Source organism: Hippopotamus amphibius, chromosome 1 (genome assembly GCF_030028045.1).
Source record: "Hippopotamus amphibius kiboko isolate mHipAmp2 chromosome 1, mHipAmp2.hap2, whole genome shotgun sequence".
NCBI lineage: Eukaryota > Metazoa > Chordata > Mammalia > Artiodactyla > Hippopotamidae > Hippopotamus > Hippopotamus amphibius.
The window spans coordinates 176,113,356-176,131,836 of NC_080186.1; the positions used below are offsets into that span (position 1 = coordinate 176,113,356).

Sequence of the window (18,481 nt, forward strand, 5' to 3'; positions counted from 1 at the left end):
GTCAGAGCTGGACTTCAGCTGGGCTGACACTGAATTAATCCTGAACTACAATCCCATACAAGTGACTGGCCACGGGCACCTCCAAGCCTTTAGCAAAAGGAAGGAAGGAAGAAAGGGAGGGAGGGCAGGAGGGAGATGCACGTAATTATCCAGGAGCAAAAAAAAAAAAAACAACAACAAAACTTATCTGGGACTTCCTCATGGTGCCGACATCACAGCCTTGAAGGAAACATCACAGGAACAATGAAGTGGAATGCCATCCATGTATTTCAGCAAAGTCCCCAACTTTCTACCAGTGTGGGCATCTTAATTAGACTTCAGTTCTTTTTAGATTTGAGATCATTCTTTACTTAACGTGATAGTTGACTGGCTTATAGGTACAAAGGGAGCATAATAACTGTCATCTGAAACTGATACAGGTGCAAAAGGATGTCAAGTTCTGTAACACAGAAAACCTGCAGGAAGCTTTCTTTCTGGTCCTCTACAGCCTGTCACCAAATACTTTCTGAATTAAACCCAACTGCTTCGTTCTTACAATGCGCTCAATGCATATTTACTGATGTGCTGTTTTGATTTGCTTTGATTTTGCCCAGTTCTTGTTAAACTATCAGATACTCTTTGGAATATCCTTTGATTATTTTTTATGCTAAGCAAAACTGTCTTCACTTAAGGCAAGAACATCGTGATGAGTACTTCCCCTGCTTCTAAAAAAGAGGAAGAAAAGAAACTCTCCTAGGTAAAGTCCTGATCTTTCCAGGCACAGAAGCCAGGCACCAAGCAGCCCACACAGATCCCGGGCAGAGCAGCCTCCCTGGAATCTTGAGAGACTATGTTTAGTAACAGAGAAGGAGGAGTTCTCTTTGTACAGAGTAAGTTTGAGACTGACAACTTCCATCCCTCCTTCCTCCCTTCCTTCTTTCCTCTTTTCGATAAAGTGCTTGGCAATTGCTGTGAGATGAAATGATGTCTTGTTTTTGTTCCTTTTTCTCCACAGTCTCACAGCATAAACTGAAAGTACAAACTTCAATGTCATCCTTTGATATGTGCTTCTCCTACGATCTCCTTCACCTTATAAATTCTGAATCCACAGCCTAGGTTAGCTGTCAACAAGCCCGTGATCTATTTAGAGCATGGGGGATGGTCTTTCAGTGGGATTTCAGCCAATAAGGCTGTGAGACAAAGGCTGGAATGAAACTCTTCTCTCTTAATGCCAAATCTTCTCCAGGCTTCTTGTATGGCAATAATCCTGATCTGTCTTGAAAAACCATTTTTCAGCAGAAGATTTTAGAAGCTAGAAAAGGCTTTCCCCTGATATGGCCTGGCCCCTCAGAATCCTGCGAAGCCCTCCTGGGCCCTGGGTGGGTAGGACAATTTGGGGACTGAGCCGTTTGGGGCTTCTATTTGGAAGCTGCCCAAGGAGTACAGTATAGGGTTGTGCATCTTTACAAGATTCTTTTCCTTCTTTGCAACATTGTTTAAGCCAATACCCATTAGTTGAAGTAGTAAAATTAATTGTTGTGGCAAAACCCATTTTATTGACTAATCTGCAACAAACATTTTTTTGAATGTTTGTTTTATAGGCTTGTAAAAGGATATCTTTATAATGTTTACAAATGTCCCTGGGATGGATACCCATGAGCTGTGGTTGGAAGATTCCCAAAATTCCCTTGGGATAGTTCAATCCTGAATGCTCTGGTTGTATACACTGAAGGATTTAGCTTTCCATTTCCTAGAAGACGTTTAAATCTTGCACTTATAAAATAAGCGTACACTCAGTTCTCCCCTGGCAATATATATAATATTTGATAAACTAAGAAAACAAACCTTACAGCATGTGGCTCTCTTAACATGAGAAGAAGCAGGAGGAACTAAAACATGCACAATGAATCTAATCCAACCAACTCTGATGTTTCCTTATTTGTTTTTCCAGATGAAATTAGATGATGGTCCCCAAAAAGACTTTGAGAAAGGAAACACATACAAGTACTAAAAGCCTTCAAATATTGAAATATTAATCTGATGAATTACAATGAAGTTAAAATAGCAGCTCTACTGGAAACATGACGAAAACAGGATGTTAAAGGAAAAAAAACTGAGTGGAGGCAACGAGGTTATACTTAAGTAACACCTTAACATTAATAGAAATCTATTTCCCATCCTGACCCTGAAACCTCTTCAATTAATTACTAAAATCTATTTACACAGCAACAAGATAAAAATCAATCTGATTCCTGGCACTGTGTCCATCTGCCTACCCTCTCTAATATAAGGGGCAGGGAGGACTGACGGTCCTCCTGCATCTCTGCTTCTGAAGCGCTCTCTTGCCCAAAGGCAGGGAGAATGTGCCACTGCCATCTTCCACACGCAGAACCGTGGTGGAACCAGGGTCTGTGAGCCCCCTGAGGGCCTGGGGGAAGTGCCAAAGCCCACTGTGCAGGACGCAGACATCTGCCACAGGGAACTCGAGGACTGTGCTAACCCACCCGGCCCTAAGGATGGGTGAGAGAAAAGGGGCCCCTGGGAGCTATGGCCGCCCCAGAGGGCACAGCTTGGCTGGTGTACTGCAGGCTGGATTTTTAGACCCCACCCAGGACCCTCAGCCAGATGTCTTTGTGCCGTAAATAAGCCCCACCTGTGTACACAGACACATTAAAACTTTTCATTATTAATTAATATCATAAATTAAACCACAATGGAAAACAGTTAAGGATAATGAATAAAGGTAACTAATTCATGGGAAGGTGGGTGAAGAGGACAGCCTTTTACGAACCTCTCCTTCGGGCGGCAGATACCGAGGCAGGCAGGACTCAGACCAGTAGGACTCTGCCACCCCAAGCCGAGCCCAGCCTCAGGCCGAGCACCACGGTAACCGCATGCCACAGCAACAGGTCCAGAGGGAAAAGCATGGGTAATGAGACTCTGGCACTGAGTCCTTGGCTGAGACCAAGAAAGGGGATTCGCCTCCCACTGCCTGAATCATTTCCTTTCTTGACTGATCTTGTCCTACCGAAGGTACATAGGCTGTACCTCCATGCCCTTTTCATGTTCCTTCTTAATCAAGGAAAGTCATTCTGGCAAATGAGCAAAAGGAGATATAAGAGGGTTGAACAAAAAAGAGCCTATCACACAGACAGTAAAGTCTGCTCTGAGATGACCAATCAGTCACACAAGCTGGTTTACCCTCCCAAGCCTTTCCACATTCCACACGGGCTGCCAGAAAGGAAAGCCTCCTTTCCTCTGCATGCCTGGAAAACTCCTACTCATCATTCAAAACACATCTTAAACATCATGTCCTCCATACAGCATTGATTACTCCACTTCCGTACTGCCCTAAAACACTGTATTATACATGCCTTATTGTTTTGCACTTTTGCACCTTTCACCCTATGTGGTAATACTTGCTTATTAATTGGGCTTCCCCATAAACTAAGAGCTCTTCAAAGATTAGGGGGCTAAGTCTCATTCATCTTTATATCTCTTGTGCTTAGGGGTGCCTAGTACAAAAGGAGGTGTTCAATAGCTGAATGAATGAACACATATATACGCGAATGAAAGAGAATGAGTGTGCGAGTGAATGAACAGGCCATCTCGCAGGATTCAGATGTCCACTGTTTTCATGACTGTGCTATATCTAGAAATATAGTCTCTTGCTCAGGTGCCCTTACCTTGCCACAGCCCTTGAATTCAGTTCTACCTCTTTCCACATTCCCTGAATCCTCAAGAACTGAGACACACCCTGTGTGTGCTTTTGTTTTTCCTTTTTTCACTAACATGATAAGTCTGAGACCCAAAGTGCATGTTGGAAAGCTACCAGTTGGCTGCTATAACAGATTCAAACCTCCTTAACACACATAAAAGACGAGGAAATCGTCCCTCAGACTCCTAAAGGGTTCAAATTTCCCAGGAGATGACTATTCAGCTGTCCTCAATTGTGGCCACCTAGCTGACGGTCAGGGGACTTGCTGATGGCCACAGATGGCACTCTGCGTGGCTCCTAGCTCAAATCCTAGAAGCACAGACACTCAGAAGCTAGAAAGAATCTTAAAATTACTTACTCCTACTTCCTGATTTTACTAGTGAGAAAACAGACCACAAAGAATGTCTCATGTCCAAGGCTGCACAGCTTAAGCCAGGATCAGTGTATAGGTCTCCTGACATCATTTTCCCAATGTCAACCACTAAACAACAGGTCCTTTTGCAACCTGGATGCTGACTTTCTAAACAGCTTTCTCCACCAGCTGGCTGAACCAAGCAATGCTGGACCACCTGGTCAGCCAGCTGTCAGGAAAGGCTAAGAGAGAGAAGGGATGCAGCACGAGCTGCTACTCACTTGAAGGGTTTTTCTCCAGTGTGGGTTCGGATGTGGTTGTTGAGAGTGGTGGCCCCAGCAAAGGCACGACCACAGTAGCCGCATTTGAAAGGCCGGTCACTGGAGTGAGTGACCACGTGGTTCCTCAGTTCTGAAGGCTGGGAGAAGGACTGGGAGCAGTGGCCGCACTGGTAAGGTCTGTAACGAATGAAGACACTGTCTGGTCATTACGTTCTACGTTAGTCAGTAGAAGTTAGCACCACGAACACAAAGGCCAAAATGTTTTGATGACCTCCCCTCAGTTTTTGAAACAAAGCAGGGCTGGGGCCACTGGGTTCTCATGACTCTCCTTGCTGCCACAGGAACAAAATTCACCAAGCTGATGAGACACATTCATTCCCCAACGAATATTCCTTTCCGGGGTGAACCATACCATTTCAAGAACTCCTATTTCTTGTTTTGATCCCCACGCCCAGGCAAACATGGGAGCATTGAGGGTACAGACTTGATGAAGCAGAACAGTAAAAGAGAAAGTATGTAATGGTCTCTCGTAATTCCACGGCACTTTAACTTTTCAAAGTGCTTTAAAATCAATTATCTGGTTTAATCTTTACAATAATTCTCTCAGGAAAAGCAGTTATTATTATCTCTGTCTGTTCAGAAAACTGAGGACAAACTGTCCTCAAAAGAAATAAGCTCTTGATGCCAAGGTCACTCTAGGGTGACTGGACCTTATTCTAAGTCCCAGGTAAAGATGCAGGCAAGTCAGCAAGCTGCAGACGTGTTTTAACAGATTTTAGACTGTCCTGGAGTCTGTCTATAGCACATTCCCAAACTGGGGGTCGCCTGATAGTGCACAGGCCAACACAGGAGTGCACCCAGATTTGTTTCTTTGTAAAAGAAATCCTGACTTCTACTTACTCTCTCCCCACCCCCAACCCTGACTCATATTTACCCACTGGGTCTTTTTCGTGAACTTCGGCTCCCCAGTTTAATCTAGTAGCAAGCAATGATTTATAGCAGCACAGAAATGAAGGGATGTCACTATGTTTGCAGGAGGAGGACTGGGATGCAAAAGCAAATGGAAGGAAGTTGTGACAAATACCTGATAATTAGCAAGATTATCAGAGCACGTTCTATTCAGCTCATGAGAAGGAAATCAATTTTTGGTTCTCATAAAATAGATTAAAATTCTGTCTTCTCTACAGAAGTTCTTCTGCTTACTTAAGCAGAATCTGGTGAGTGATATAAAACCTGGGGAGTTTTCCCTATTCGAGGCTATTTCACATCATTCCTTGACAGGGCTCTAATTTGTTTATCAAAATTTTGTTAAGAAAATTAATAATCTGCCATGAGTGAGATCAACAGAGCTCAGGAAGCCCTGGTTTGTGGCTCAGACGTTTCTGGCTGCATTTAGAAAGCCAACAGCAAAAGCAGACTTAATTGCTCTTTAGCAAATGCATAAGCTCCAATGACCACAAACCAAAATGAAGGGCTAGGAGACAATGGTGACCGAGCATGTACAACAATTCAATTAAGTGCAAAATAAAGTGTACCCTCTCATTTGTCAAGTGAAGTGCTTAATTGTGGCTACTTGCCTCACTGAACACAAATACTATTATTTTACCAGGCTTCAGCACACTGAGCACTGATTGTAGAATTTTTTAGCTTGATTAATAGTCCAGGATTGATCAATAACTCAATACTATACAATTTTAATTACTTACATTTAGAAATCTATCTAACTGCTCCCAAACAAGTTTCAAAGAAATATATAAGAGTCCTTGGTAAGGAGTTTATCAAACTTGGCAAATTGCACATGCATTTTATTATCATGATAAAATAAAGCTTTGAATCCATTAGAATTCTACGTAGATGAAAATGTCCTTTTGCCAAATCTATTCTTTGTAGTAACCATCAACCTTAAAGGGGTTCTCAAGAAATCATTCTCTCAGGGGTGAATTTTTTAAAATGTTATTGAAGATTATAAACAAAATAATATATTAATATATGCTATATCCACTGACAATTGATTTTTCTAATAGTGAAGGACCATTAACATTTATTAGCCTCTGGTTATCTATTTTTAATAGCTATCACAATAAACAATAAGCCACTAAATAAAACCAATTAATCTTTTCTTTTTTTCTAACTCTGCTGTCAAAAGTTGGGGTGATTTATTTCCTGTAGTCAGAAGTCATTCCATCCTTTTTATGCTAATAGTCATGCTGGCAAAGATTTACACACAGAAGAGAAGACATGACCACAGAGAGGCTTATGTTGAATTCTTATATCAGGGTAACACAAATGAAAGGCAAATCAGATTCTAAAACATCACCTCGGCCAGTAGCAGCCTGAGAGGTGTTTGCTAGGTATCCTGCGACCTAAAGCACAGCTCTTAAAACTTTGCAGGAGCCAGCTGACTGAGTGGAACGGCCTCGAATCGGGGAGATGGGAGAGGTGAGTCCTGCTTCAGTCTCTGACCCCAGTCAGCTGTGGGACTTGACAAGTCGCCCAACTTCCCTGACTCTCCATCTCTCTGGTAAGTAGGATGGACTGAACTAGATGCGCTCTCGCATCCCAACCTGTTCTGCTCCTGCTTTCAGACAATCAACAAACGCATGCCACCTAAGGATCTGTCCAGACACAGACTCACAGGAGACAGCATCAACGATGTGACCTCCATCCTCCATCGTGTGTACCAGCCAGTTCCCTGTAGGGAGAGCTTCCCACGGTTTTGTGTGTCTAGTCATGCTCATTAGAATATGGACCACTTAAATTTACTTGGTAAACAGTTGAGAATTCAGAGCAGGAAGAAAATCTAGTACCAAAATACAGGACCAAACTTTAGTTGCTCTCAAAAAACAAAGTGATATCCCTTCAATTCTGAAATGAGTTTAGACCGTATGGTCACATTCACCTTTGCAGAAACTGATTTTACGCAGAATTTAGAATGAAAATGTGTACTCTGCCACTATAATAACAGATTCTCTCTCAGCCTAGAAATATATGGAAAGTGAGCCCTTAGAAAATACAGACGAGCTGCCTCTTTCTCTGGATTTTCAATATTTCCTAAAAACTAATAAAAGGAAATGATCAAAAAGTAATTTTAACATTGATTGTATGCTAGGGTTCATCTAAGGACACAGGAATACATTCAAGACAGAATAAAATCTTCAAGCCCAAGAGTACAGCTTAAAAGACATCATCACCACCGCAGAATCCCAGACATCACAACCTCTTTGGGGACAAACGACCACAGGATTTAAGACTCGGTATGGATGTTTTTATTAGCACACCCTGACTCCTCACCTCTCAGTTTATAGCTAAAAGGGCTTCGGGGGCGCAGAGTCCGTTGCCATCACTCAGCTTTCTTTTCTGGTGACTAACATTCCCATTAACTTTTCAAGCTCTGGTTAAAGGGGCATTCCAGGGGTGGGGAGTGGGAGGCACAGACCACCGCGTGGAAGACAGGCTCCAGGATGCGTGGTACAACGCGGGGCACATACTCAGGACTTTCTAAGAACTGTCAATGTAAGGTAACCTTCAAAACCTGCATGTTAAAGAAAGACTCACAAAATAAAGGGTGGGGTTCGAAAAGGTGGACAAATAACAAAGGGATAAAGAAGTGAGAAAAAAAAAATGAAAAAATATCACCCACCCCTGCCCCCCCACCCCCCAAAAAGTAAGCCTTCATTTATTCAACTTTTGGATACAATCAATTTCAAATCCCAAGTTCCGCCTCCCTCTGACGTGTCATACCAGAAGCAGCACGGGAGGCTGGCATGGTCAAGTGCTGTGTTCAGCCTCACTCTTTGTAGGAGCTCATGTCACTGAGCAGCTAGACGGGACTCTCCTTTCTAAAGCACTCTGATTCTCTCCAAGTCATCATACACATACAGCATTTTATTATTCTCACAACAATGCAATGAGCATTCTTCACAAAGTGATAACATTTCATAATGAGAAAAAGCTTCTGGCTGTGGTTTGTTGGTTTTTTTTTTTAAACACTGCTTGAGACACCCAGCAGTGCTGTCCCATGGTGGAAATGTTCTGTATCTACACTGTCCAATATGGCAACCACTAGCCACAAGCAGCTACTGAGCACTGGAAATGTGGCTCGGATGACTGAGAAAATGAAATATTATTTTACTTAATTTTGATTAACTTAAATTTAAGTAGCCTCATGTGGCCTGTTCCAACACAGAAATATCAAGCTTCATGAAAAACTAGAAGGTGCTCCGTCCTCAACAATGAAAGAGCTAAAGAAACAGACAAAGCCTGGGTCGATTTAGTTAGCATGTATCAATGCTGGTAAGTTTTTAAGCAGAAAGAAAGCAGCAAGACAATCTTGTACATCCCCTGCTGTTCTCTGTAAATGGCAGCTCCTCTGCCAAAGATGACTTAAATGTGCAATTCATTTACTTTGAGTCTGTAATTGGTTTGGTGTACACATAGGAAAAGGATGAAACATTTAACAAAAGTAAGTGTGGTTTGGTTTAAAAAATTATCAGTCCTTCTTTGATTTTTCTTTCATGGCATGAAAACCTCCAGGACGAAAGTTATTCAGTTGGGCCCACATTCTCTCCTCGCTCCCCGTCAGTCAAACCCAAGTGCACATCTCCCGAGACTTCAAACGGGGTGCTACTTAGGTCACTGCTAGCTGTGCGTAGTGGGAAAAGAAATAAGCTCTATATAAGGAGAAGATTTCAGGAAAGTGGCAGAGTACAGAGCTGAAACACTGGGAGAAGACGGAAAGTTAGAAAGAAGGTAATCTTCACGCTCGGGGGAAGGGGAAACAATGGAACACAAGAACAGGGACGCAGTCCCAAGAAATTATTATGGTGATGGACTATCTCCAGGCTTCTCCCACCAAACAGCTTCTTTTAGAGTTATCTTCCCCTCTGGTACCACCACATCCAATTATAAACAAGGATGCTCAAAACACAAATGTGAGCGGCTGACAGTGTGCCCAGGAGGCTAAAGGCAAACTTTCCCCAGGTAGCACAATCAATCAAAAAGGAAAGGAAACGGATGCAAAATAAAGATAAGCACTAAAAAGACATTCTGCAGAAAATAAAAGAGAACATATTCATCAGAAAATAATCCACTGTGATTGAAGGCTTTGCTTACCCCGTTCTGACTCCCCACCTCCAACCCCCAGTGGGACTGTTGAGAGTTTCTATAACAGGAAAACAGAGGAGAAAAGGGATTTCTAATTCCTGGTTCAGGCACAAGCCAGTCAAGCTGCCCTGGCCTAGGTAATAAGCTTATGCCAAACCTCAAATGTTTATGAGGTCCCTAAATCCCTAGTCTCCAGTCTAGATCTAGTTTGATCTAGATTCCAACAGCTTCTTCCCTTTGAATTTACTCAGGAAAGAAAAACTCAGTAGCTTGGAAAAAAGGAAGAAGAGATTTTTGGTTTTTTATGTTTAATATTAATAGAACAAAATCAAGAAATAACAATTCTGTAATCACTGGGCCCTCATACGGGTGTATTGCTTTTTTTTTTTTTTTTTTTTTTTTTTTTGGGCACACGGGCTTAGTTGCATGTGGGATCTTCCTGGAGCAGGGATCAAACTTGTGTCCTCTGCATTGGCAGGCAGATTCCCAACCACTGCGCCACGTAGGAAGCCCCATATGCGTGTATTTTTATCTTTAACGCTAATTCCTACTTTGCCAGGTCAAACGGAATTTTTTTCTGCATTCAGTGTCAATAAGAAGATAGTGCAAAATGGTAATGCAGGCAACCCTGGGTATCCTGGGATCTCCTTCCTTTACATCAAGGCACAGACTTGCTGATGGTCCTGCACATGAAAACGCTCACAAACAGGCACACACACCGTCTCTCTGATGAAGGCTCAAATGTCTTGGGTTTCATGGTCAAATATTCAGTGTGTTGAGTGAAAAATCTTTTGGACCTAAGATCTGGGGGCCTGTTTCAAATTTGGACGTGTTTGAAACTCTAACCTGTTTGCTTTCTGAGTTTGTCATCTGTGTCTCCCTCTCTTGCCTCTAGTTCTAGCAATATTTTCCTATCAAAATAAAAATGTTTAAGTTCTTCAAATAGAAGGGAAATGGTTTCTGACTGGCAGGTTCTAAGTTTTTTCACTGTATATGGCTGAATGGGCACAAACTGCCGAAGACTAAGAGCCAGCTAATTTATGGAGTCAGTTACTAAAGAAAATGTGCGTATTCAGCAGTTGTAAGTCTCCACATGGATAGTAAGAAGAAAGACTCCAAATTTCACAACCACGCACAAACGGATGTTCCATTTTAGTTCTGTATATTTCTCCTCTTTAGCAATTCACCTGTGTGGTTAAGAATTATGGAGAGTATCTTCTACTTAAAACTTGCTGGTAGCAAGAGAGCAAGGTTCTAGAACACCACACAGAACCTATATACTAAAAGCAAATTATGTATCTCAGTGAAACTAGTGGGTCAGAGACTGGGCATCTCTATTTCCCTTCTCTCCAATAATCAACTCAGATGTGATGGAGTATTTCAAGCATTTCCCTGTTACTCGTGAGAAACATTGTACTTTATTACTTTGCCTATAAAGGGACTAATTCTTTGAAGTCATAATTCTTAATTTTAACTTATTCATGAATGATGGTGACTCATATCACCTCTCAAGTCTTCACCAACAAAACACAGGGAAGGGAGAAATGGGAACTCACCGCTTCAATAATTTGATTCCACTCTGCCAGTCTACCTGAATATTAAGCACATTACTTCACCGCACCTGGGAAGGCCAGTCCAAACCAGACCTGGGCATCTGCATCAAATAAGCACATTGGGGTCTCACACAGGACAGGCATCTCAAGCCACTTGGATTTTTGCCAGTAACTCTAGATTAGCTTGGAATCAGCAATGACCTCACAGTCTCTTATGGAAGTATATTTGGTACATGGAAGTTTTCTAATTTGTCGGGCACCTCTCTGACAGATCACATAGATGCTTTACAAATTCTGACACTATTATTTGACAGAACAGACGTCCTAGGGACTTAAACCATAATACACGTACGGTTTTTGAAGTGTAACTAGGGTCAGACAAAACAGTCTGCTTTGCTATCTTTCCATTTACCGTGACATATTTTCATTGTTTTATATGACATTCAGCATGAAATCGCACCATACCCAAAGCTAAGCTTTCAGTTCCTATATCCAGAAACTTTCAACTATCATTTCATCTTCCCTTGTATGTTCAGTTATTGTGACCACAACAAACCTGTGCAAATAGATCCATACACCTAAACTACTCAATTTAAAAAGCAAGTTTATAATAACAAGATTTTCATGCATTTTTTATATTTAAAAAAAATAAAATGCTTTTCAAACTCTGAACAGATATATCTTGAGGCTATCTGTACACTTGCAAGGAAGGCAAACTTTCAAAAAAGCCCTTTTGGAGTAAGGAAAACATTTTCAAAATTTTTGTGTCCCCTCTAAAGCCAACACTACTAAAATATGCAGAAGTCTGTTGATATTTTCACCAGGGGGCTCTCCTATTGAAGGTAAAAGATTATAAAGACATGGCTGCCTTAATAGCCCTAATACAAATGTTTCAGCATCAATCAGTTACAGCAACGCTTGATGCCAAGCAAGTGGTTTCTAGAATGGCACAAATAAAAACATGTACACATGTAAATGTGCACATGTACCTTAAAATGCATCATCATTTCTGAAAAGATCCACCCCCTCTCCACCACACTTCCATCCTCCCTGCCTGCTTGGGTTTGAGCATGTTGCTGTACCCTGCAGAGCTGGGAGGGGAGAGTTGGGTGTATATTATAAGGCAAGGAGAACTGAGTGGCTTAAGGTTAACCAATGGCCAAATTAACAAAATAATTCAGGAGTCCTGCTTCCAAGTCTCCTATCCTACTTCCAAAATTTACTTTCTGCTCTTATAGTCAAAATATTCTTAGATATTTTGGGTTTAATCAAATTTTCATAGGATGTGAAGGGGAGATAAAACACTGTCTTTTCTCACTGAATTAATTTGATTTTTGTCTTTTGTGCTCCCAGCTATCAAGACTGTCGAATAAACCAGTTTTGATTCATAAATAATAGTTCCATTATATCTACTGTGCCACTCGTCAGAGTACCTGAAATTTTAATTCACTTGTTCAGCTAAATTTCATCCTCAGTTCATGGCCATAAAATTCTTTATTGACAAACTTTCAAACCAACTTTGACTCTGAGGTATCTAGTCAACATTTTTCTTCTGTGTGGATATTAGTTTATTGAATAAGTGGCATCTGTTTTCCTCCGCATCACTAGCAGAGTAGGTATTTCCTTTTGACAGCTTTGCAGGATTTATGCGTTTGCATGCTCTGAAGAAAAATAGTACTAAGCAAAAAATTCCAATTCATTACCTCTTAGTACTTAATTAAGTTCATACCCACAGCACACTGGAGGTGAACCCTGAAACGACTGTGACAGCAGCAGAGCGGCCAGCTATATTATCTTGGAGAAGACAGAGAGGATTCTAATTATCCTGACCTCATTTTTCCATCTATGATATTCATAGATGTGCCTTCTATTTTGCCTCTCTTTAGACCTGAGCAGAGCTGTTCGGAAAGTGACAGCAGATTCCTCTCTGCAGCCAATGTTTGAGCAGCCCTTCTACACAATAAAGCCAAAGAGGGGCCTAACATTACTCTCTGACCTTCCAGAAGGCAGACCTCTGATCAGAGAGTTTTCCTGGAGATATGGCTGGAGGAGGCAACGGGAAGGCAATCAGTGAGTCTCATATGCAAACACACCCCGTGAACAACGAGAGGTGGGGTTACCTGTCAGGGTTCTGTGTGCACACGTGCATCTGCAACAGGATCCGCTGTGTGAAAGTCTTAAAGCATTGCCCACATTTCCAAAGATGCCAGTCACTGAACTCCGAGTGGAGCTGGCTGGTGGAGGTCGGGCTTGCAAGGACTCGCTGGTTTTTCACGTTGATTTGATTAAATCCTGATTCAATGGGCCCAGACTTATCCAGGAGGGAGAAGTTCCTGCCGCAAGGAGTCTGCGGGAAGACGACGGAGCGCTGCTGGGTGGTGGGGGAGAGTTTGCTGCTCTTGTTGAAGGGCTGCAGGGTGTCCTGTCTGCACATGGCTTCCATGACCGTTGAGGGGACATTTACTGGGAGAACAGCAAGAGTTTGAGAAGATCAGTTTTATTAGCCCTTCAAATAAGCAAAATGACACACACTTCTAAAAAATTCCTATAAGTCAACATTTTAAAGATTGGTTTTTCTGGATTCAGAATGAACACAAAAGCAGACAATTTGATTTGAGGGGGAGAGCACGATTATCTCAAATGAACTCATTCAATGCCTATTTATTAAGCAACTATTACCTGCTCAAGATTTTTCATACATGGCCTTTGCCCTCATAGAGTTCACTTATGACTTGAGATAAAAAGACTCCATAGTGAGGCTCCACACTGCAGTCTAGATTTTGCAGGAGTGGGGTTCAGATAGGAGGCACGGGCAAGAGTTCGGGAGAGAAAGGTGGAGCTCCCCAGAGAGGGTGGCTTTGAGCAGGGAAGGTAGATTCAGGCCTTCAGGATTTCAGGCCTTCCACCCAACCCTGACAGCACAAAACAAGTTTTCAGGAAAAACTGGCTGAAGAGATGAAGGCAACCCTATGAAAGACGCCTGGAGACAGAAGGCTGGCATGCTGGTGGCATGATGGGGGAATCAGGCTGACCCAGCACAGCATGGGTTTTCGGGGGACAGACCTCAGAGGGCCTTTAATGTCCAAATAAATAAATAAACAAAAGCCTGCAGGCCTAAGAAATAGACACTGGCTGTTTCTGAGCAGAGGAATAGCAGGAAAAAAGAATCAGTGTTCAGGAAGGGCCTGAGTGAGGCATGACGCACAGACAGGGTGCAGTGGGTAAGGTAAGAGCGGAGGCAGTCAAGCAGCATGGGGCCTGCAACTCGGCCTTTGGAATCAGAAAGACCTATGTTCAAATCCTGAGTCTGCCTTTTACCAGCTTCGTGACCTCAGGCAAGGTACGCAATCTCCCTGTGCCTCTGTTTCCTCATCTGTAAAATGAGGACAATGGAAATAATGATCTTAACAGTAACGACAGCACGGCTTAATGGTTGCGATGGCCTAAATTTAAACTCCACTATTCATAGCTGTCCCCTGGTATCCTCAGGGGGGTGGTTCCAGAACCCTCACAGACACCAAAATCTGCAGATGCTCAAGTCCCTGATATAAAACGGCACAGTATTTGCATACAATCTTCTCACATCCTGCCAGATACTTTACATCATCTCTAGATTAGTTATAACACCTAATACCACGTAAATGTTATGTAAATAGTTGCTAGCATACAGCAAATTCAAGTTTTGCTTTTGGGCACTTTCTGGAGTTTTTTTTCCAAATATTCTCCACCTGCGGTTGGTTGAATCTGAGGATGCGGAACCCGTGGATACAGAGTTGACTGTATTACCTTTGTGACTGTGGGCAAATATAGAACATCTAAGTCACAATGTAGTCCTCGGTGAAACGTAAGATGGTCACCCCAAGGACGGAGTGAGACAACGCATACACAGCAGCTAGTGAATGCTCCGCTTGCCACTCAGCAGATGCTACGCTCTAGGAGCCCTGGCTTCCTCATCGTCAACCCCCCTTTTATGAGGTTTAAATGAGATAATGAAAGTACTCATCACAGGGCCTACCATAAACAACACCACCGTTCTTATTATAGAAGAAAAGCCTGGAAGGAAGGAAGATGGATTCAAGCAAGGGTGGTGGCAGTGGGAGTGGGGAAAGAATTAAAGGAAACGTTTTTGAGGAGGGAACCCTAATATACTTGAAATTTGTTTTTCTTTTTTTAAAGTTGTCATTGTGTTACTATGTCATGTATTCACTGGTCAACCCACAGGTTCAGAGGTGATTAGAACCTAATATGCTTAAAACCTATTATTGTTTTTTTAAGTAACTACTCTGTCAATAAAATGTATTTCTTGGCATTTCAAGGATCATAGAGATTAAAGATTACAGGGTGGTCAAGAGAAGGAAATTAGAAACTGAAAAGTTAAAAAGGATGACTGGCAGAAAGGTTAGTGATGGGACGTAAACTCTGGCTGTTGGCCACTGGTTCAAGGCCGCGTGGAACGAAGTACATGAACTGGGAGCTCTCACTCTTCCCTGCCACAGACCATCCCTGAGATTCCTACATAGCATGAAAACTCAGGCATCCTCAACTCTAAGAAGAGAGTGCTAGGGGGACTGCGACCACCAGGAAGCTCCATGCTTGAGTGGACAGGTAGACACCACAGGGGTTAATGCGCTGCTACTAAGGACCCTTCAACTCTGAGTGCTCTGCATAATCACATGTATTAGAGGCATCCAACAAAAGGAACAGCTCATCCATCCTACAGGGCTCTGTTGGCCCGGCCCATCCTGTCTCAGAAAGGAGAAATAAAACAAGAGACTCACAGACCACAGGAGAACCTAAAGTTTGTCTAGTTGGCAGTTCTTTACCCTGAATGCATATTAGACTCACAGGGAGATTTTTTTTTTTTAAATACCAGCATTTCTTGGTAGGGCCTGGGCATCTGCATTTTTTAAAGTTCCCCAAGTACTTCCAGTATACAATCAGAGATGAGAGTCACTGATCTAATCCTACTCTCTCTCATTACCAAAAAAAAAAAAGACAAAGCTGAAGACCAAACAGGTCTAATAACTTGTCCATGGTCACACATTCAGTTAAGGACACAGCTAAGCTGGAAGCTTTAGCATTCTGATTTCCAGGGCATTTTTTTTCTGCCCACACTCCTGTTCTGTATCTGCTCAATAGCTGTGTTGCAAAAAAAAAAAAAAAAAAAAAAAAAGGACATTTTACAGCTAGTACAGAGTTCTGTGTGTGTATATATATACCCATGCATAAGAGTTATATATGCAACTATATACACACACATATACATATTTATATATATATATATCTATATTTCACATATAAAATTTATGTATAATTTCAACTTCTGGGGCAAAGGTGTATAACCAATATGAACTGTGTGCACACATTTTAGACTTTCAAAAAATCTTTGTACACAGACTGTGACTTTTAAAATACATATTGAAAGATAAGGAGAAATGTCTCATGTTTTGGCTCTTTCTTAATTCAAAAAAAAAAAACCAACAAAACAGCATTGTCGGCGATTAGGGTAAAACTTCTCTTATTTAGTCCATTTACAACTAATCCAGAAGAGACAAGCACGGGGAAACCCACAAGTCTTCAGGCAACACTAAGCTCTTGCGGGTTGGGAAGGCCAGACTGGCAGGAAGGAAGGCGGGCTGGGGAGACTGTGGAATGAAGATGTCATCAACATGCAAGAGAGCAGGAAAACCGCCAGAAGCTCACTGCTGGAAAGAGGAACACGATGCCTCTCAGGGAAATCATACAAATAATACTCTAAGTATAGATTATAAATGCTGACTTCTCACTTAAGCTCCTGGAAAGTAACCTAATAAATTCATTTTCAAAAATTGTTAAGGTCACATCACCTTTCTATTAAACAAAAGAATGTGTGCGCCAATGGATTTTTCTAAGTTTAATAATCAATGTCAAAAGAGTAATAAAGAAACATTTATACCAGTTTGTATAATGATTTGGGATAAGTGGGCTCTGAGTTAATGATAATAACAGCATTTAGGTAATAAGAGTTGGGATGGTTATTCTCTGTCGTATTATTTGCTCATATGGGACACCTCCAAACAAACATAATATGTTTTTAAGATATAGAAGCAACACTTGCACTCTATATTCTGCTTTTCGCATGATCTTTTCTTTTACTTGTGAATAAATTCAATCCTACTGAATGAAATGAGGATATAATTTAGAGAAAAAAAAAAGTCTAAAAGGATGGATAATTTTCACAAAAGTAACCATATTTGCTCTCGAAGCTGTCCCACAGAGCTCCTGCACACTTTCACAGGACCCTAGCAGTCTAGATACAAAGCATACTTTTTTAAGCAGGACTTAAAGGACATAGAGGATCATTTTCCCTAAATACCATTCTGACTGGCCCAGCAAACAGAAGTATTAACAAAACACAGGGAATTACATGAGGACAAGAAATGAATCAGAAAACACTGTTATCCCAAGCTAAAACAGTCCAAACAACTGCAAAAGGCCCAGAAACAACTAAGGAAAATCCCCAAAAGGATGAAGGGGTTTCTACATGAAGACCCAGTGAGCAAGGAAAATCTCTTCAGTCTATAAGACAACGATTAAGGGGAAGAGGGCAAACTCTCAAAGCCCTAAAGGATATAGTCAAGAAAGAACATGAACTCATCAAATCCTGCAAATTAAAACCCTGAGAGAACACAATGCAGGATCCATACAACAAAGTCCTACTTTACATCGTCATCCATTCATTCAGTCCACAGGTGCTTACAGAGCATCGATGACAAGCCTGTCACTGCTGGCACTGCAGACACAGGGGAACAAGAGAGCCACAGCCCCAGCTCTCAGGCCATGTAAACTCTAGTGAGAGAGACAGACATTATACAAATGTCCTTACAGGTAAATATTTATTCGGTTTCAGCAAATCTAAAATTCCATTAGTTGCAAGCTACACGGTTCATTGTAAGTCACCATTCATTATAAGACATTTACCAGGTTCAGAAAGACGAAAATGTGAAAAATACGTGAATTTTAGAATTGACAATATAAGTTGCGACAAGTGTAATAAGTGCCATGACAGAAGAAAGGGGGCTAAGAAAATATCTACCTGGGATGCCTAAACTTGGGGTGGGAAAAATGGCTTCCCTGCGGCAGTGACCTTGAATGGGAGTCCTGAAGGGTACACAGGCAGCAGACAGGTGCGAAAGAAGGAGAAGAAGTGATGAGTGGAGATGAGACGTGGGCAACCATGCCACTGAGTCTACATGGCATGCTGAGGTGAGGAGCTTGGGGCACAGAAGGAACGGAAAGAAGACTCATGTGGCCAGAAAACGAGGGGGAGATGGGTTGCAGCTGAGGCTGGAGACGGCAGCACAACTGCTAATGCCCGTGGGGGCTGGGCACACAGCAGAAATAAACCCAGGGAGGCAGGTTAATACAACAGAGTATGGTGGGGCCTGCAGTAAACTAAATAGGGCATGGACAGTCTAAGGATGTTTGAATTCGAATTTTGCAAAACACTATGTGA

The 18,481-nt window shown here is 41.9% G+C and overlaps 1 protein-coding gene across 1 annotated transcript in view; it reads right to left on the bottom strand.

Moving 5' to 3' along the window:
- PRDM6 (PR/SET domain 6) overlaps nt 1–18,481 on the bottom strand; it is a 100,089-nt gene that overhangs the window by 3,580 nt on the left and 78,028 nt on the right. Inside the window, exons 6-7 of the mRNA XM_057749148.1 lie at nt 13,107–13,449; nt 4,331–4,507 (exon numbers count right to left, since the gene is read on the bottom strand). Of these exons, the coding sequence (XP_057605131.1) occupies nt 4,331–4,507; nt 13,107–13,449 (520 nt within the window). The remainder of the gene's footprint in view (nt 1–4,330; nt 4,508–13,106; nt 13,450–18,481) is intronic.